The sequence below is a fragment of the Herpailurus yagouaroundi genome, unplaced genomic scaffold, assembly GCF_014898765.1.
Source record: "Herpailurus yagouaroundi ecotype Mexico unplaced genomic scaffold, PumYag 189, whole genome shotgun sequence".
Taxonomy (NCBI): domain Eukaryota; kingdom Metazoa; phylum Chordata; class Mammalia; order Carnivora; family Felidae; genus Herpailurus; species Herpailurus yagouaroundi.
The window spans coordinates 5,382,636-5,404,001 of NW_024412420.1; the positions used below are offsets into that span (position 1 = coordinate 5,382,636).

The 21,366-nt window shown below is 41.0% G+C and overlaps 1 protein-coding gene and 1 long non-coding RNA gene across 3 annotated transcripts in view; one reads left to right on the forward strand and one right to left on the reverse strand.

Annotated features, from left to right (window-relative positions):
* Nucleotides 1–314: 314 nt before the first annotated feature.
* The window catches only part of ANKFN1 (ankyrin repeat and fibronectin type III domain containing 1), a 303,330-nt gene continuing 282,278 nt past the window's right edge, over nucleotides 315–21,366 (reverse strand). The window contains exons 19-20 of the mRNA XM_040497067.1: nucleotides 17,450–17,663; nucleotides 315–3,931 (exon numbers count right to left, since the gene is read on the reverse strand). Of these exons, the coding sequence (XP_040353001.1) occupies nucleotides 3,135–3,931; nucleotides 17,450–17,663 (1,011 nt within the window). The 3' untranslated portion in view covers nucleotides 315–3,134. The remainder of the gene's footprint in view (nucleotides 3,932–17,449; nucleotides 17,664–21,366) is intronic.
* On the forward strand, nucleotides 10,467–11,508 carry LOC121044755 (uncharacterized). Of its 2 annotated transcripts, none has more exons than XR_005797458.1 (2): nucleotides 10,467–11,075; nucleotides 11,206–11,508. It is a non-coding gene; the product is annotated as an uncharacterized LOC121044755 (long non-coding RNA). The 2 variants fall into 2 exon arrangements; XR_005797459.1 differs by having other exon boundaries at nucleotides 11,241–11,508.

Sequence of the window (21,366 nt, forward strand, 5' to 3'; positions counted from 1 at the left end):
ATCAAAGGGAAGATGTACAGTGAGGATGGCTACACTCCTATCAGATTGTGAGCTCCTTGTGGCCATACTTTGTTCTTTTGTTCTCTGTGGGACTCAGAATAGAGACAGGGACATGTGAGAGGGCCCTGGTCAACAACTTTTGAGCGTTTTCACAAATGATGAGAGCTGGATAACACAAGTGAGAGTTAAGCATGGTAGAAAAATTATGGAAAAGAAGACCCGGGACAGGAATATTTCCTCCAGAGGCTCCCAGTCTGGACTTAAAAAAAAAAAAAAAGACAAAAAGTTCATCATATCCAAAACATAACAAAGCCATCAAGATAAAATAAAACAAATAAGCAAACAAAAAAACTCCTCAGATGTTGTAAAGTGTCTGTAATGAGTGGCCTGGACAAATGAATAAAGGATTGTGAATTAGAGAACACAGTTGTCCCTCCCAGGAATCTAGAACAGGCTCACAAGATGTTGCCAAGTAGAGGTACGAGTGAAGGAAACCTGCTTGAACAAACGGCTAATTACTGAGAATGTAACCTCCGCTTCTGTATAGGAATATTGCTAGGAAGATGCATTTTCAAGTGGCCTATGCCCATTGAAATTGAATGTGCCTTATTCATTTCATGGAAATGCATCTCTTTTCTTCGTAGAAGGTGAAAAAAATAGACCATGTTCCCAATATCAGTTAGTGGGTTTGGATTTAATGCAATTTTACTTCACGAGTCAATATTTGGTCCAATGTGCCAGAATGTGAGGGTCCAGAAGGGTGGGTTGGTCTCTGCTTTTGCCACCTGCTGAATGCCTCCCATCTAATCCACAGTCACAAATTTTGCTTCATGCCACCAGACAGGTCATGATCAGAGAATCACTTGGTTTCTTAGTTTTGGCAATTCCAGCATTCAACATATATACTCCTGTCCCATAAGTAGAAATAAATAGAAATTGAGTGCAGGTGACTGTCATTCTTGTTATTAAAGGGGAGTCATGTGGTATGTAATTTTAAGTGACATTTCTCTCAATTTGCCTTTTAAGTAACTTAGCTTAGACGCCTGCTATGTGAAATTTGTATTTCCTGGCAACAAGGAGCTCTGTGATAATGGAAATTGTTAGGTAAAGGTTGAGAAAAGGAGTTGAATTTGGAATTAAAAGAGAGAATCTACAAATTCAGTAGGTAGTCTACAGTCGATCAAAAGTTGACTAGGTGTGTACCAATTCCCAATGGGCCAACCTACTATAAAGGGAATGGTTCCGGGTTTTGACCCTAACTCTGAGAATAAAGTGGCTCTGTGACCTTGAGCAAGTCACTTAACCTCTCTCGGCTTTGACTCATCTATAAACAAACGCAAGCACTTAGACTAATTTTATGGTTCTTTCTAACTCTAATACTCCATATACATAGAGTTCACTCAGAACAGAAGAAAACTGCATTTTAAAATACTTGCAGGCATAGAAAAGAAGCCACAGTGATTCTGCTCAAGATTCTCTGCGGTGAGGGGGTGGGGGGATGGGGGGTGGTGGTTCACTGAGTATAAAATCTCTTAAAAAAATAAAGATTGAGCTCTGGGCTTTAGTTTTCTAATGACCATAGGCCATGGGCCAAATCTGTACCTTTCCACCAGGGTAATTATTTATGTTTAAATCAAATGTTTTAAAAATGGAAGGGATCGGAATAACATTGTGAACAGGGGACTTTGTATGAACTCCCATGAGGAGGAATGGTAGAACTGTGAGGACAGGGGTAGGAACCATAAAGAGCAATATTTAACCAAAATGCCTGTGAAGCAGAAAAGGACCATTTAGAATATCAGTAAACTGAATGAGTCTTGGCTCCAGGAAATGAGAGAAGGCTCATGCCTTTTTGGAATATGCAGTGTGATTTCTCTTTGATTTGGGTTTCTCATTTGTGAGAAAGGCAGGTGGGAGGCATTGAGACCAAAACACTTTTTTCGGGTGTCTCTAAGCAGTTTTGGAACCATTGACAGGGACTTCTGTCCCTGAGGATTTTCCCTGAGGCCAATGGGCCAGCTGATCTCAGAGCAAAGTGGACTTTGGAAGGGGTGAACTGAAAAGGGGAAGCCAGCAACCCAAGCCCTGGGCAATCTGTCCCATGACCTGTGATGTAGGGGTGAGTAAATGTGCCAGTGTGTCTGTAAGGACTTCATCAGCTGCCTGGCCATATCTGAAGGGCACTTTCTCATTCAATGACAATTCCATCACCTAAGAATCTAAGCAGATCCACCATCATTTTCAGAGACAAAGCCCCATGGACTTACTTATCTTAGGATTGTAGAAAAAATGCATTTTTGCCCATCTTTCTCTCCCACTCTCTGTCTTGTCTTTAACTGAGGCTTTCACTTAATTCAGCTATCTCCTTGCACCCTGAATAATACAAGGACCATTTTCATGCTTGAACGGGAGCCGAGTGTGCAGGAAGTCCTGCTTCCTGCCCTGTTTTACCTTTGCAAGACAAAGCTAGAAGCAAAGCATCCTCTACTTTTGCTTCTGGTGATTTCCACACAGCACTAAATGAAGAAAAGATCTGTTTTAGGCCTACCATCAGTGCTGATGGATAAATTTGATTTGGTGACCAACTGAGAACCCTGCACTTTGGAATGACTTGGCTTAGCTGACTGGGAACCCAGGTCAAGTCCACTTGACTTTGTGCCCTGAAGACGCAACCTGGGCTTCTTTCCCTTAAACTCTTCTGAAGGTTTAGAACGGAAGGAAAAACAATGCTAATCTTACTTTCATCTCTAGAACTCCTCCCCATCAATCACAAATTCAAGAAAGAGCCCTAAACCCAAAGGTCAGATTACAGAGCCGGCTGCAGAACTGAGGTGGCTCTTTAGGCTGCCCTACTTCAGCCATGGGTGCCCCTAAATAGTCCAGGACTCCATGTTGACACAAAAGTTCTTGTATGCCCTGAACCGGGAACAACACTGGCAACTCTCACTTCCGCCTAACTCTGTCCTCAAAAAAAAAAAAAAAAAAAAAAAGGGACTTGAACCTGTAACCTTTGGAATTTTAACATTTCAAACCATTTGAAAAGGGTTGGGGACACAGTGGGGGCCGGGCTGGAGGGAGAGTGATGGAGAATGCAGGGATTTGCTGTGGATCAGGACAGCCAGTTGCAGGACTCCCTAAAGCATGCTGCTGAGTATTTCTGACACGGGGGAGGTGGTGGGGCCTTCGGGGCTCATCTCCGGGCCGGTGGGGCTGGGTAGGGCCGAGTGGCCCCCGGGGGGCGGGCTCAAGGCAGCCCAGGGCTTTGCGTCCACCAGGGCCGCGCGGTAGGGCTCCACGTAGATGCGACGTACCGCAGGCCTCGCATCCTGGAGGCTGCTCTTCCCCTCCTCAGGGAGGCTTGCGGCGTGGGCCAGAACCAGGCCCCGGGACCCAACGGGGGAAGGTCCCAGCCGCTCGGCCTCCGCGGGCTCCTGGGTCAGGGCGCAGGCCCGAGACACGTGCTGCGTGTAAACGCCGTCGGAGAGCGAGAGCGATTGCGTCTCGCTGTGCATGCGCAGCCAGCGGTGGTGGCGGCTGAAGCCGCCGTAGTGCTGGTGCTTAGCCGGCTTCCGCTTTCCCAGGAAGCCCAGCGGCGGCCTGGCGCTCGGCGCCATCTTGGCGTGGTTCTTGGGAGTGAAGCCGGTGAGGGTCAGGCTGTGGAGGACTTCGGCGCACGAGTGGTCGGGATCCGGCCCCGGGGGCCGGCCTTGGGGGTCCTGGCCCGATCCCAGAGGACTCTTTATGTCGTGCACCTGCAGAACGTCGGGGGCGCTGCCACTTAGGCCGCTGAGAGCCTGCTGGGCGATATCCTGTGATGACAGGTAGACCAGGTCCAGGTCTCGGGGGCTCAGGGCATCACTGGAGTCGTAGTCGCTGTCAGTGGGGAGGAAGACTTCTGAGCAGCCTTCTTCATCAGAGCAGGGCTGTGAATCTACAGAGCCAGAGACCCAGGTTAGAAAAGAGAGAGAAACTCTTAGCTGGGGCCTGCTTCTTGGGCATAGTATCCATGTGGTTGAGCCCTCCCCACCCCTGTGCCTAGAAGGGTCCTGTGCTTTGTTAACGGTCTACCTCTTGAAGGTAGCAGTCATTTTTGAACAAGGGACCCCACGCTTTGGTTTTGCACAGGGCTCTATAAATTATGTAATGAGTCCTGTGCTTAGCTTAAGGGAAAGGGAGAGGAACTCGGGACAGGTCCAACCTGGACAGCGGCAGAGCGGAACGTGCCCTTATTCTCCCTGTACGCTTTTATTATTTGCTGGGCTTGTACAGAGGATGAAACAGTTTAAAAAATTGCATGCTACTCATTTATTCATTTCCTATCCTTATTTCAGAGATGAGCTTTGCATTCGATAAAGTAGCAGGAACTTAAAAGGGGGAGGGAAGAAGAGGTGGAACTATGGGGATTGAAGTCTGGGAAACAGTTTCAGATCTTAGCTGTCCTCCACCTACTTGTTCTGTGATCTTGGGGAGGTTACTTAACTTCTTTGAGGTTCAGTTTCTTTATCTGTAAAATGGGAATGATAATAGAACTTCTTACCTAGGATGACTAAGGTATAAATCAATTATGTTTATAAATATTTACCTAGTTGTCAGGTGTTTAAAAAGGAAAAAAAAAGGCCAAAGAAAAAACAAAAACGGAAGTAAAATGACAGGCAGAAATAAGCCTCAAAGTGCATACTATAGTGACCATAAATGAGCCACAACTTTAATTCTAAAGATATTTATCATTTAATGCACTCATTATTTATATCTATCCCCCCCCCCCCTCTCAATCAGATGGTATGTTACTGTGGAGCAAGGATGTCTTAAAAATGCTTTGAATTCCCACAGAACTCATCCCAACATAGGTAGTTGGTACATACATGCTAATTTAAAAACATGCAAGTTCTCTTAAAAAGAAAAACTGCTAAACTACAAATCAGGCAATCTCAATAAAAAAAAATCTCTGTAGGATTTTTGAAAGGAATTTAGTAAACTGATGTTTAAAGTCACCTGGAAGAGAAAATTTATGAGAACAGCCAGCTTTTTTTTTTTTAAGTTTATTTATTTTGAGAGAGAGAGAGAGAGTGAGCGAGCTTGTGAGTGCTCACGGGAATGGTATAGGGGCAGAGAGAGGGAGAGAGAGAATCTTGATCCCATGAATCGTGAGATCATGACCTGAGATGAAATCAAGAGTTGGAGGCCTAACTGACTGAGCCACTCAGGTGCCCCCCACCCTTTTTAAAAGATACAATAGGAAGGAGCCTGATTTCTGATTTACCAGATATCAAAAAATACTACGGAGTTTTGACAACTAAAACTTTGTAGTATTGGTGTATAAATGGGCAGATGGATTTATAGAACAGAAGAGTAAAGTCCAGAAATAGTTTTAATTCTGTGTGATAATTTAACATATGGTAAAGATAATATTCCAAAGTAAGGGAGTAGATAGATAAATCTTCAGGATATAGTGTTGGGACAATTGGTTATCCCTTTAGTAAAATAATTAGAGAAAATCCTACCTTATAGCATATATAAAAATAAATTTCATGCAGCTTAAATGTAACAGGCAAACCCTTCAAGTAATAGAAGACAATATGTTTGTAATTTTGCGGTGGCAGGGTCTTTGTAAGCAAGACAAAATCCCAGAAGTCAGAGAATTGGCTGCTAAATTTGACTACATCAGGGTTTAATACTTTGTAAAACAAATGATACTATAAACAAAGTAAAAAGGTAAGAGATAGATTGGAAGAAAACTGTGATAATATGTATAACAAAAGATTAATAACCAGAATATATAAAGAACTTCTCTAAATCCATAAGAAGACCATCCAGATGGGCAGATGATAACCCGTCCTTCAAAGAATAATTAATACAAATGGTCAATAAACATAATAAAGATGTTCAACCTAGATAGACTATAATTACTAACTAGGTGGTAGTTAGGGAAATGCAGGTTGAAACAACAAGGCATGTTTTTGCCTATCAGATTTGCTAAAAATGAAAAGAGGGATACTCTCATGTGTTGTTGATGTGTGGGAAGTCAGGGATGCTCATATAGTGATGGTGTGATCAACTAGTACCGTTCTGCCAATAGCATTTTTAAGTAGACTATATTAAAAATGTGCATATCATTTGTCCCAGCAAGTTCTTTTTTAGATATCTATGTTTGAGAAATTGTCACTGTGTATACACGGAGGCATTTACAAGCTGTTTACTGCAGTGGGATTTATAATAGTGAAAATAAGAAATAATCCTGTGGCTGAGACTGCTGTGAGGGAAGACTTCGAGGCACCAAAGTATTAGGAAAAGAAAAATCACTTAAGAAAAATAGCTTACTTGCAAAGTTCTGTGAGGGAGTCCAACTTCAGGACTGGCTTGCTGATTAAAAAATACAACAGGTATTTAAAGTAAAAACCCACAGGAATACAAGGTTATAGTTACTTTGTTCATGGTGGGAAATCGGACATGGTTATCATAAGAATATTGCAGACTCCAGGGAAAAATTTTGTTTTGTAAGGGAATTAGTAATTTACACAAACAGGATTAAAGTTTCTTCTATTTTAGGAAGTAGAACCAGATGTACTCCTTTTCTTTTCTTTCTTTCCTTCTTTCTTGGCTTGTTTGTTTATTTCAGGGTCAGGTTGTGAAGTGCTTCATTTTCTTTTCTTTCTCTTTTTCCTGACTATGGAAGATGATGTGTGTGCTTACTCATTGGCAGGGCAAGATTTCAGTTTTTCTCTCTAACTGCTGGCTGCTACCCAATATCTATTATCCTTTTTTGGTTACAAATCTTAAATTTCCTTTGAGACAGCAATGCACTCATGTGAAAGACTGAATTTTTCAGCTTCCCTTTCAGCTAGGTATGGCCATATAACTAAGTTCTGGCCAATGATGTAGAACTGAAAGTATTGTGTGAAACTTCTGGAAGTCTGCAAAAAGGGAGCTGGCTTAGCTCTGAGGTAGGCCCCTTTTTTTTTTCTCTTTCCTTTCAGTTGCCTGTAACAAGATGTGTTGGCTAGGCTCATAAGGCAACCTTGGGAAAAAAAGCCATATGCTAGTGTGGTGGAGGTGAAAAATGGAGCATGGAGTCTGAAGACCATGGAGTCCACATACCAACAATGAATTGTCTACGTGTGGGCTTCTTTCACACGAGAGAAATAAAGTATCTTGTGTGTATGACACTCCTTTTGGATTTTCCGTAACATGGATCCAAACTTAATTCTAACTGATGCATACTAAATGTCTACTATCAGGAGAATAGGTTAAAACTTTGGGCACATCTGTATAGTGGAATATTATCCAGAAGCTACAAAGAATGAGATCAGTCCATATACTGTTCTTAAATAATGTCTACCAAAAAGGACTCCCTTTTCTACTTTTCTGAGTTCTACTCATCTGTTCAAGGTTTCCCTCAAAAATAGCCTTCTTGAAGAAGCATTCCTCAACTGCCCCAGAAAAGATTGCTGCCTTCTCTGCACTTCTCTAACATTTCTTGCTTTTATTGTCCTTTGGCACTTAGCCTGTATAGACTTGTATTATTAGTTGTCTTTTTTAATGCAAATATAACATCCTGGATTCCTGGTTAAATCAGAGCCCTCTTAGGGCAAATATATTTAATTCGTCCATTCATTCAACAATGAAGATTCTGTTTTGCTTGAGCTCCTGCTATAACAGAAACAGTGTGCTTGGTGCCAGAGTGAATATGAAATTAATAAGAAATGATCTGTCTCCAGGGAGTTTACTGTTGTAATGGAAGTATAGGGCATATATGCATCTATGAGACTGGTAGAACATACATTTTATAAGAGAAGTTTAGCAAATATGATGCAGGTTTATAGGAAAGAGATCACATTGCAGTGGGACAGGATTGATAAAATACTCCATCATCTTTTATTTATTTTTTCCTTCATGTGAATAACTGTTTGTTTATTTATTTAGGGGGACGGAGGGAGGGAGGGAGCAGAGAGAGAGGGAGAGAGAGAATTTCAAGCAGGGTCCATGCTCAGAAAGGAGCCCGACATGGGGCTCGATCTCATGTCGGTGAGATAATGACCTGAGCTGATACCAAGAGTCAGATGCTCAACAAATAAGCCACTGAGGCACCCCATAAATTAATTTATTTTTTCATCCTCTTTGAAAAAGTGGTTTAGGCAGCTATTAATAATAAATATGCAAATGATGAGAGGATTAGAAACCAGAGAAGAAGAGGAAACAGTTCAAGTAGTCTTATTTGACTGTGATATGGGAACAGGAGGAATTTTGGAAAAATGAGGCTACAAAAGTAAGATGCCAGCAGTTGCACTCTTGGGAATTTATCTTAGGAAAATTAAGACTATTTTCATGCAGGACTGTGTATGTGAATGTTCATAGCAATTTTATTTGTATTATCCCTAAACTGGAAGCTACCCAAATGTCCTTAAGTGAATGAATTGTTAAATAAACTGTGGTACATCCATTCTATGGAATACTACTTATCAATAAAAATAAAGAATTCAATTTATGTAACATTCATGAAATGGTTATAGAGCTGGAGAATAGATAGTAGTAGCCAGGGGTAGGATGGGGGGATGAGTAAGGGGGAACAGAAGGAGTTTTGTGGTGATGGTACAGTTGAATATTTTGGTTATGGTAGTGATTACCCAAGTACACGTGTGATACAAGAGCTATACAAGGGAGCCTGAGTGCTTGTGTGCATCTGCATGCACACGGTTACACACATGCATGCACAAGTGTGTATACATAACTAGTGAAATCTGGATAAGCTGTGTGGATTGTACCAGCTTCTTGGTTTTGATATTGTACAAGAGCTGTGTAAGTTGTTGATGTTGGAGAAGTTGGGGGAAGGGTACATGGGAATTCCTGTACATTTCTTTGCAACCTACTGTTTCTCTATTTCAAAATAAATGGCCAAAAGAGAATTTAATTTTTTAAAAGGTAGGGTGGAGCCAGAAGTGAGTAGTAAATCTTAGATAAGGATTGTACCTAATTTTGTACTCAGTGAGTAAGCTATTGAAGAATTTTGTATCAATGAGTAGCTATTGAAGAATTTTGAAGAAGTAATTGACAAGAGGTGTGATTTAGGATAATTATGTAGCAGGTTGGATATAAGAGGAATTGGATGGAGAGGAAACAGACAGCAGGGAGGCCAATGAGAAGGCTGTGGTCCGAGCTATGTTTCTTTTAAATATTTATCTTTTTCAGGTTGTGGGGCTGTGTAAGAGTGGTGGTTATGTGGAGGAAAATAGAAATCCAGGAAAATTATTCAAAGATGTTTACCAGGCATGTATTTTGTGCTAGGCAGATATGGTATCTGCTTTTACACAGTGCATAGAGAAAGGATTAAATAAGTAAAAAAAAAAAAACAAAAACAAACAAACAAACAAAAACCCCACATAAGATTAATTTCAGATAGTGCAAAGTTCTCTGAAGAAAATGAAACTGGGTTTCAGCTAGAGAGTGACTTGGGAGGAAGGTTCTTTTGCTAACGTAGCTAAGGGAGGAATCCCTGTAGAAAAGGGAGTCTAGGTAAGATGTTAATGATTGGAAGGAACCAGCTATGTGAAAGGTTGAGGAAAAAGTGCTCCAGACAACTTGGAGAGGCAAGTGTAAAGGCCCTGCAGTGACTAGCAGGTTTCAAGGCTTAGTGTCTGAATGATAGTATCAGCATTAAACCAGAGAAGTTAAATTGCATCAGGGTTAGGCAGTAGATTTGGGTTGGGTTGGGCAGTAGAAGAGATGGTAAATTTAATTTGGGACAGATTAAGCTTGAGAGGTTGGCCAAGAATCCCTGGAGGAGATGGGATGGGAGCCTGATGCGTTGCAAGGTTGGGGGAAGATGTTTGTGGGTAGAGGAGGAACCACTGGAGAGGGAACTGTTAAAGATAGAAGAACGGTAGGTTAACGGACCTAACAAGAAGTGGTCACTTGTGAGCACCAGTGCTGGCATTGGTTTTTGGTGAAGAAGTCCTTATAACAATTCTAATTTTGCAGATAAGAATACATACTAAAGCTTAGGCTTATTAAATTTTCTAATTCATGTACAGTTGGTAAGTAGCAGGATAGAAACTCGCCTGCAGATTTGTCTCCAAAGGCCTGCCATGCTCCTATGCACTTTAGCATTTTTTTTTTTAACGTTTATTTTTGAGACAGAGAGAAAGAGCGAGCGCCTGGGCAAGGGGCAGACAGAGAAGGGGACAGAGGATCGAAAGTGGGCTCTGTGCTGACACTTAACCAACTGAGCCACTCAGGTGCCCCCACTGTAGCATTTTCATGGCTTTCCATGGAAGCTTCCTGAGGGCCGGGTCCTCGTTACCTAATCTACTTTGTGTGGGACGCACACTGAGTTACATTAATTCAACTTTTAGTAAGAGCTTCTTGATATTGCTGCTGTTAGAGAAACATGTTAAGTTTTATATTAGTTTCCTGGGGCTTCTATAGCAAATCCCCACACACTGGGTGGCTTATAACAACAGAAATTTATTCTCTCACAGCCCTGGAAGCCAGAAGTCTGAAATCAAGGTGTCATTTGTGCTGGACTCCCTCCCTCTGGAGGCTCTAGGGAAGAGTGCTTTCTTGCCATTTCCAGCTGTTGGTGTTTTTTGTGGGGCATCACTCCCATATCTACTTCTGTCTTCATATAGACTCTTCTGTCTCTTGTAAGGACACTTGTCATGGGATTTAGGGCCCACCCTGATAATCCAGGATGATCTCAAGATCCTTAATTACATGTGTACCCAGACCCTTTCTCCAAATAAGGTCACATTCACAGGTTATGGGGGTTTGGACACGAACATAATCATTTTAGGGCCACCATTAAATCCACTAGAAGTCTGATAGTAAATATGACTGTAACTATAAGCAATTGCTGAGGAGTTTGTGGCACTTTCTTTCCCTTTCCAGCCCACAGTCAGGTAAAACACTCTGCAAGAGCAGTTTATACTTTGCCTCTCAGCATACAAATACTGAACATTTGATTTAGTGTTTGCAGGGGACTAAGGAGTATATGAAGGTGTGCTTCAAAGGTCTGACCTTCTAATTTTCAATGGGGAATCCTATTTTAAGACTCCCAGGAAGAGCCGTGCTGATTCCTTCAGGTAAAGTTAGTTGCTCCGTTCTCTTGGCTCTTATGGCATTTTATTTATATCTCTGTTACTGCATTTATCAAGGTTTATTATAAACTATTCATTTACATGTTTATCTCCATTATTGAACTATGAACTCCAGAAGGCATACACTATGTCTTACTTATTTCTGCTCAGTAAATGTTGAAGAAGTCAGGCAGTGAAGGAATGGACCAAAGAAGGAGTCAAGCAAAGGGGCATGCAGAATCTTCTGTATTTTCTAGATCATCTAATCTGAACATTGACATTTGAGCAGGCCATGAGGATCTCCTAACAAGACTGCAACTTAATTATCATTGTATTATTCGCTTCTTGTGCTATTTCTGTTGCATACAAAGCTTTCAGTAAAATAAGTTACGTTGAGTTGATTGAAACTAAAATAAATATTGAAATCTGGGAGCATAAAGAATTGTGAGATTTGATTGCCTCTTAAAAACAATACTGAAAGCAGCCTGGAAAGAGCTAATTTACGTAATCTGCCATAGAAATTCCTGAAAACAGTCACCTAAATTATTTTGTTTCATATTTGGTGATGCTTGACTTAAGGGTCAGCCTAGTTGTAGCAGAAAGAACAACTGTCTTAAAATCCGACAAACCTGGGCTGAAGTCCTATCTTGCTCCTTGACTGTGTATCTGATCTTGAGCAAATCACTTAGCCCCTCTGAACCTTTCTTCCTCTACAGCATGTTGGTATTATATTGTGTATCTTCACAGGTGCCAGGATGATTAAGTTAGATTGTTAGAAACACTTTAAGTGCCTTCCTACCCTTAAATACTGAGAAAATAACTAGAAAACGTTATCAAGAGGTGACTCATTAAAATATAGACCAGTAATCAGATAAACTTCAAGACTTTGCTGTGAGAATGCTGTTGATAATAAAGGAGAACAATAATCTCTTGTATGGTGTCTTGTGTTGGTGGTGATCTAGTTCAGTACTGTATTTCCTGACCTAGATTTAGCAGTGAATTTGTAAATGATATAACTAACTTCTTTACCATAGCTCCTAGGAGCAAGAGACATAGGAGGTAAATTAAAAGAAGAGCTGGTTGTAACTGTCATAACCCAAGGAGAGGGAAAAAAGGCTTGGGTATGGAGTGGTAAATATTATCTTGTCGTTTCATGGACCCACAGTTGGGAAACACTGTTCTAGTAGGAATCTAAATATTTGACTTCCATGGTGGTTGTATTATTTATTATAAGACTTAGTGGAACCTATTGCTTAGAGTGGGATACCCCTCCCAGAACAAGCTGGGAAAATCTCCAGGATGCCAGCCAGGGCACTGAGGAGAGTTTCCAGGGACTTAGGCCACTGCCACTCCCTCCCTTCCTGGAAAAGAATGCAAAGTGCAGCTTCCATCCCCAGATCCAGGCCATATGCTCCATTAAGCATTGTAGGCACCTTGCCCAGTTGTTATTTTAATAAACCTGGTTGTGCTCCTCAATTTCCCTTACAGGGCCCACTGGGCAGGCTAGCATTGGTAGAACCTTGTGTTTCCCCTCTGACTGACCCAGGAGCTGTTTGATGAAAGTTCTGCCCATAGTATTAGTGCTGGCTTAGGAAGCTTGGCCTTTTTGCCATTGTAATGGGTGTTGCAATTCCTGGTCTCTGTGGCTCAGGCCAACAACAGCAGAGTAGAGTTGATGTGGATTTTGAGGGCGTTATGTAGAGATGACATTTCAGGAAAGAATAATTGATTTAAAGCTATTGCCTTTCTCTTAAAGGCAGGGGGCATGGCAGGACAGAAAGAAAGGAATAATAAGCAATATTTGCCCTAAAATCTATCTTCACATTTTTAATGTATCAGTGTCCAAATTTGTACTTTTTTGTGTGCTTCATTGAATCTGTTTCCACTGTGTTTGAGTAGAATTTAAATAACTTATAAATGAAGAATTTAAATAAATGGGGAGAACCTCAGGGATTTGTTCACCTTCTAATTTACCAAGAGAAATAACATCTTCAGATTCCTGCTGATTTTCTGAACTGTTTAGTTTATACTGTAATGATCTTAAAATCATCTGGAAAAAGGTTACCAGATTGGAAGATCAGAATAATCTTCAAATGCATCTGAAGGAAACAACACCCCCCTCCCCTCTGTTGCCTCACCCATGTGTCACTAGGAGAAATAGCAGTATCGGAAAAAAAAATTGCTGCTGCCTGTGACCACTGTACCCACAGAAAAGGAGTGGGAGAGAAAATACACATGTGATGGACCAAATCATTCCACCCCCTGCCATGAGTTGCCTTTCTTAGGAGCCAACTTTCCCCCTTGGGTCCTTGGGAGATGCTTAATTTTAATTGACTCGGAGGAGTTCTACTTTGTGTTTGAAAACCACACAGAAATGGGAAGTTAAAGAGTTCACCCCCCCCCCCCCCCCCGCACACAGATATACACAAACAAATCCAAGGTGCTCCACAAGCTTAAAACAGAATCTTGGGTTGGCAGGTTTGTGATAGGCTCTGTATTTCCAGCCAGCTCCTCAGAAGTTAGGTGAACCCTACCCACGCAGAATGGAATTGTATTGCAAAGTTTGCTCTCTGAGCAACCCACTGGAGATGTTTCTCTAAATTGGATTTTTTCCTCTTTGTAAATGGTTTCCAAATAAAAGTAGCCACACTAGTGCAGAGGCTAGAGTATGTAGGAGCAGATTTCATTGCTCTGAAATGCTTTTGCTTTTGTGAGGGGATCTGACCACTAAATGCTTCTCCAAGCTCTCAACTGTTTCCTTGTCACTGGGTTCCATTTTTCATTTGCTTCCCTCCACGTCTTTGTGTTTCACAGCCCATGGAATCTTGGCTTCAGAGAAATAAATGGACCCAAGAGAGAGTTATATTTTAAGCAACAGAATGATGATCACTCACATTTTAGATTAATAATAAAATCCAAATGTAATTGGCCAGATCCTCCCAGTAGAGAGTGCGTGTAACCTGTCATCTGGCCAATATGAGAGTTTGGCACTTCTGTGGCACAGGAGAGGCCACCCTCATACAGCCAAGGGGGACCTTCTTAGGACCCCGTGGCCAAGAGAAGATAAAATTCTGGGAAAGTTGTGTGAGCAGAGGGCAGGTAAGGGCTATGAAGGTGGAAGTAGAATGGAAGAGCTGTTTGCAGATTTATGTAAATTGTCGAACAGCAGAGGGAATATCTATCCTGCCTTTTAAAAATGCGCTTTCAACCCCAGACCTCTCTAGCTACTGCCCTCCCTCACTCTTCTCTTCAACAGCCAAGATTTTGAAGAGTGTATCATCATGGTCCCATTCCTTTACCTCCCATTTACTTCCTGATCTACTTCTGTTCAGTTTATATCTCCTTCCCTTCACAAACTGCTGTCTCCAGATTACGGATGACTCCCTTGTTGAAAATAAAATAAATGACCCCAATAGAAGCTTTTCAGTTTTGTTTAAGCTCTCACTATTGTTTGACATGCTTTAATTTCTGTGACACTACTCTCTGGGTTTTTGTTGTTGTTGTTGTTGTTGTTGTTGTTGTTGTTTTATCTTCTTCTGATGGGTTCTTCCTGCTTTAAAAAATCTTGCTGTTCTTTCCACGGGGATCCTTTCAGACTCTCCTCTCCATACTCTAACTACTCTGTCTAGGGAATCCCAAGCATTTTTGTAGCTACATCATTCGTATGTCAACAATTCTTAAATCCATGTTATTAGTCCACTTCTCTTTCCTGAGCTCCAGATCCCATAATCCTTTTCTATTGCATGTTTCTTTTTGTGTGGAATGTCCTGAAACTAACTCAGATTCAACATGCCCAACTACCCAAGCTTGTTTCTAACTTTTTTTTTTCGTAAATGGCATCATGATATCCAGAGACATTCAAGCCAGAAAACTTGGTATCCCTCTGTTGCTAGCTTTATAATTGATCTCCTTGATTCCAGTATTGTCCCACTATGGTCTCTTCGTACAAAAGCCAGATTTGATTTTAAAGAGTAATTCAGACCACATCAGTCCTTGCTTAAAAGTTTCCAGTGGCTTTCCATCACAAGTGGAATAAAATCCAAACTTCTTATCTTGCCCCTGCCTGGTCTGTCCCCTGCCTTTTTCTCTACCTTCTCTCTCACCAGTAGCCCCTTTATTTGTTCTGCTCCAGTGACTTTGGCTTTCTTTCATCCCTGACCCACTTCAGGGCCTATTGCTGTTTTATTGCCTGGAATATTCCAACTCCAGATCTTTGCATTACTGGCTCCTTTTTCTGTGGTTGCTTCAAATGTAATCTTCACAGATAGGTCTCTGTTGATCATCTTAGAGAATTCAACACTCTCCCTTCTCCCTGCTCATCTCCTCTGCTCATCTTGATTCCTGTTTTGCATTATATATTGGAAGTTTTTCACTTTCTGAAATTATCTTGTTTGTTTACGTTTTCATTACCATTTTTTTCTAGAATGTAAGCTCTATGGAAGTGGAAACTTTACTTTATCACTATATCCCTCCCTATTACCTCAAGAGTACAAGAAGTACCTGAAGTTATTGGTGGATAACCAATAAGTATTTTTTTAATGAGAAAATAAAAAGGCTAAACAATGTTCTTGGATCCTGAGTTCAGCCAGACTGCGTACAGTTCCCTGAACTACAATACAGCTGCATACTCTGCTTCCTTTGCCCATAAGTGCTCTCCTCTTTCCTCTTTTTTGGCTCAACTCCTGCTTATCCTTCAGTATTTTGTCACCCCATCTCCCCTCCAGGAAGGTCTCTTTGATCTTATGGTTTATGGTTAACACATCCGATAGACTTCACAGCACCCTATACATTTCCTCATCATAGCATATATGCAGTTACCATGAAATTTTGTTAATGTATCTGTCTCCCCCACTAAACTAGCTTATGGCAGGGATGGCATTTTATTTGTATGTCCAGCTAAGTGGGAATCTACAAAACTCACTTGAGGAAATCTACTAACAGAGTTCTTTAAAAAATTATTGGGTAAATCATAGAATCCTTTGGGAATGTAAATTAGCTGTCTCTCAAGTTCTTCATTTGCCAAGTTTTGATTTTTAGGACACTGACATTTTTAAAATATAGGAGCATAGATAAGCTTACTTATAGAAAAGGTTTACATCCCCACTAAAGTTTTCTATAATAAGAGTAATAACATCAAATGTGATACCTACAATTTATTGTCTGGGATTTGAATCCAGGTCTCTGATTTCTTAGCCCAAGCTGTTTCAGCTACACCATGCTGCCCCCTATGGGACAAGCCCATATTTCAGAACTGTTTGTTAAAAATGTTAATTCTTGTTGTAAAGCTTACAGAATTGGGAGCTTTTATAAGCTATAGAATCAAGAAAGATGCTTTGCCATTATTTTAATTGACTAGAAAATGGCACTAGTCTCAACATATCCTCAGAATTATATTGCCTTTGATTAGTATGCTTTCTGTTTATAAGCCAGAGGTATTTTGTAGAACTCTGTGTTAACCCAGCCATGTTTTGTTCTCAGCATTTCCTTGTAAACTCCAAACTCCATTCCCAAGAGTAGAGGTGATGTGCCAGGTGTCTCCTACAGCCTGCCTGAAAGTTGTCTCCTGCTTGTTTTATCCATGATGAGGCCAACCTACTTATTTGGCTTCAGGGTCAGGATGCTTTATTTTTTATTTATTTTTATTAAAAAAAATTTTTTTTGTTTATTTTGGAGAGAGAAAGAGACAGAGCGCAAGCAGGGGATGGGCAGAGAGACACAGAATCTGAAGCAGGCTCCAGGCTCTGAGCTGTCAACACAGAGCCCGACGCAGGGCCTGAACACAGGAACCATGAGGTCATGACCTGAGCTGAAGTTGGACGCTTAACCGACTGAGCCACCCAGGCGCCCCAGGGTCAGGATTCTGTTTATCCAAGATTTCTTTCTTTCCCATCTTCCCCCCCAGGACACTGGTGCTATGCTGGGTGAGTTCACCCTGAACTTTTCTCCAGGCTGGGACCTACGTCCTGCCTCTTTATTGTCCAGTGTCTATTTACTAGAGGCTGGGCCTTATCTCCTTCCTTACTTGGTTTTGGTCAGATTCCCTTGGCTGACTTGGTCCACACTTGGCACCATATCAGTCCCCATTCTGCATTTCTGAGGCCCTATCCCTGCTCTGTGTCCTTTTATATCTGGGAAACTCAGGCTAGAACTGGACTAAAGCTTCTCTACTGCTGGATGGAGTTAATCTCAGGTTATTGCCCTAGTTTCCTATCCCTCCACTGTTCTGATTTTGATCCCTCTCTGCTTTTAGACTCTTACCACTATATAGTGTTTCCTCCTGCTTACTGAGACCAATGCCTCACCATAAAAGAGCCTCATTAGTGGAGATAGGACCAAGAGTCTGGTGACTGAAATACGAGTCTTTAGATCTCATTGCTTACCACTCACAGCCTTTTTTCTGTGCAGCTCTGGGGATGGGGATGGGGATGCAAGACAGTCGATATGTGAGGATGTAGAGTTGATCTTCTTGAGGTTCTGCCCATCTGAGGGGTCTATCAGCTTCGTGATGGGTAAGCCACAAACTGGCTGTTTGTATCTTGCATACTGTAGAGCATCCATGATCCATCTCATTTCGCGCCAAACTTCATCTATTTGCTTTGGAATGAAATTATAAAAGACTTTAAGTTTGTCAAACAGGTTTTAAAAAAGAGTAAGTTTCCCTGAGAATCCAAGATGATACATTTTCCACAGTACTGGTTTTGAGTAAAATATTTTCAACGTAGGTTTGCTAAGCCAGAAAATCCTGTTCTTTATCATCTCTTGTGCCTTGCATATTTTTACCTGAGAGGCTATATCATCTGGTGCAAGTCGTGGAAGATCTGAATTCCAGCTGGGACCCCTACTTTTAGCTCTGTAATAACCTTTGGCAAGTCACTAGGCCTCTTTCAGCCTCTGTTGCCTTATTTGTGAATGTAGACAAAACCTTTTTACATATCTTTTTTTATATCTCATAGGACTGCTATGATGATTGGGTGAAATGATGAATTTGTAAGTGCTTTGTACTGCAGAGTACATTTCTCACACATATGAAGTGTTATTAATTCTCAGCTTAAGATGAAATATTCCTCATTAGGGTATTGTGAGGAAGGGATATGATAAAGTCTAAATTTCAGAATATTTGAAGAAAGAAATGCAATTTTAGTTCTTCTATACGAAATAGAAAAGCACAGCATTACTGGAATATTTTGCTAAGCAGAGATTCTTGGACCTATTTTAATAGAAAAGAAATAACTTTATATATTAAACTTATTACTTTCGTACATATAAAATAAGTGCTTCTGAAGTACAAAACAGTTTAAATAGCTTATTCCTAAGTAGTTAAAATATCCTTACATTTTTAGGGTAGTCCATTCTATGTTGTTACCATTTTGGTTTCAGGGTTATCAGAAAATTACCAAAGTAAATTCAACAATATTTTCATTATAGAGTACAATTGTCATTTTTCTGAAGCATATTAGTGTAAATAAAAGTCTGCCTCTGTGGATGACAGTCTCCCAGATCTTAATAGACACTGGCCATAAACTTGCTGGTTATTCTGACTTTCCAAGGAGGGGATGTTAGTTATACATTTTTTTCATGGGACCCTGGAGCTTGTGATAGGCTTTGTGTCTAATTTCACTTGGGTGCCTTTGGCAAGCCATTAACTTCTGGACCATTTACTGAACTGTAAAAAGAGGAGGTTGGACTAGATGATGCCTAAGGTCCCTTTTAGCTCTGACACGTTGTGATTTATTTTTGAAGGGCATTTGGAAAATTGGTGGCACTCAACTTCCAGGTAGAAGATGTTAATTGTATGAATACTGCAAGGTTAAGGGCTGATTATAGAAATTTTAAAGATTAATCTGTACTTAAAGAATAGTCTTTAAGAATATCCACAACACAGTAGAGTCTGAAACTGTGATAGACTGCCATGTTCAGAGTGACAGGCAAGCTAGAGTGAACTAGTGTGGTCAAGGCCATTGTCCATTGCTTTCTATTCTGGATTTGGCAGAGTATTCAGGGCTGGTAATGAAAGCATCTGGTTGAGCTTCAGCCTTTGTTAGGCAGTGAGTTGGGCAGGAGAGTCAACAGTGGGCAGGTCATGAGGACGCATGGAGCATTGTAAAGGGGGCGAACTGAAGTTCAGCAGGTAAAACCAAAGTGGGAATCCTAGAGGAGACTTGGACAGATTTTCTTGTTGGGATTGTTGCTCATTCAGCTGGCTTCTACTGGTCCTACCTCATGTAGCACTCTTGTCTCAAAGTTATCTTAAAGGCACTACTGACTGTGGACAGCTTTTAGAGTGCCTTCTAAGGACAGGAACTGTGCATTTCTGTCTTTTGTTTTTGGCTGTGCAAAGAGTAGCTACTCAATAGTGATTGCTCAGTGAGTGAATGAATGAATGAATGGTTACCTAATTCTTTACATCTCTACCCCCCCAACAGAGTTATTATGAGTATTAAGTAAGATAATGTAGATAGTGCACTGTATAAAGTATACATTGTTGTAAAGTTTTAAGTTGTTAAAATGACAATCATGATTATTGTATGAAGTTGAATGTGGCCTCCCCCAAGATATGCCCATGTCCTAATCCCTGGAATTTGTGAATATTGCCTTCTATGATAGAAGAGTAAATATTACCTTGTCTGCCAAACTGGGTGATTCAGTTAAGGATTTTGAGAAGGAAGTTTATCTTGGATTATTGGGCTGGACTCTATTTCAATGACAAATGTCCTCATAAAGACATTCTTACAAGAGTGAGAGATTGAAGTGATGTGGCCACAAGTCAAGGAATGGCAGCAGCCACCAGAAGCTGGCAGAAGCAGAGAACATGTTCTTCCCTAGAGCCTCCAGAGGGACTATGGCCTGACCAACACCTTGATTTCAGACTTCCAGTCTCCAGAACTGTGGAAGAATAAGTTTCTGTTGTTTTAAGTCACCTGGCTTGTGGTAATTTGTCTCAGCAGCCCTAAGAAACTAATACAATTATTAATAATCCACATACTCTCTTTGGATAAGATTATTTCAGCCTTATTGCTGAGGATGGATAGTGAGATTTAGCGTATAGATTTTAAAATTGTCGTATAAACAATGTTTATTTGTTATTTTTTCTCGGTGATGAAGTGGAGAAGTATTAACTGAATAAAAATGTAAAACATTTGTACAGGGAGGCCCGTGGCCTGAGTTTAGCAGACTTAGCTAAGTAGCTCTAAAAGCAGTACAATTTTCACCCATTTTACCTTATACTGTTGATCTAAAAATAACTGACAACATAATCCCCCTGATTTTAAGGTCCAAATTCAGCTTCTAAAGACTTGCTGACACATTTTTAAAAAGAAAGACCATGAACTCCCTAGGTCTGTTGGTTAAAAGTTCTGCATCCATTTCTCACCCTGCCCTTTAAAATTTTTGGTTTTCATCCCATAAATTACACCCTTTCTCTGTGCTCAGGCAAGATAATATTTTTATTAAAATGTAAAGGTGATTGGTTTTCTCACAGCACAGTTACAAGGTGCTTGAGGGGATGATAGATTGGCTATATTTAATGAGCTGTGTTTCTATTACAGCTTAGGAGCATTTGAAGCATTACAGCGTATAAATTATAGCCTAATTGCCCTTTAGGCTTTAGCAGCTCAAAATATGCCAAGCTCCAAGTCTCTACACTGTGACATTTCTGCTGTGTGTGCTGTCTATAAAACCTGTATGCCTTATCTATGAGTTTCTACACCTCCCCTGGTCCAGGCCCTCCCCTTTTCTGGCTGCACTCTTTGGCTTCTTTTCCTCACCATATTTACATAGACTCCCTTGCTCTTTACAGTGTTTGGTTTGTGTAGTGACTTCAACACTGTCTTAGATCTGGAATCATACAAATGCTCGCGTGGCTGGCGGTTGCCTCTGCAGGTTATGGTGTGTGGTGGGCTGAGCTGTGAATGCCAGCGGGTGAGTGGCTGCAGCTGGTTTTCATTCTGAGTGGGACAGCGGATTGAGAAACCGAACGTAGATAAGGGGAGAGATGATACTGCATTATCTCTAGTCAGTGAAGTTATCTATGTTGGATGGAGCAAAGCAGCCCACTGAAGGCCTGGGTACAGGAGATGATCTGGGTTTACCCTGGCGTAGAAGTGATTTTTTGAACCCTTTGGGAATTGGCTTTTATCCAAGTCTACGTGTACCTGGCTGGCTGGAAGGAGAGTATGTAGAGGAGGCTCTCAAGTTACCTGCTTTGGGAGACTAGAATGGGCTGCAATTTTGAAGAATTGCTGGCCGGGGCTGCCTTTATCCATCCCACTTAATGGTGTGATGAAAGGGAAAAGAGAAA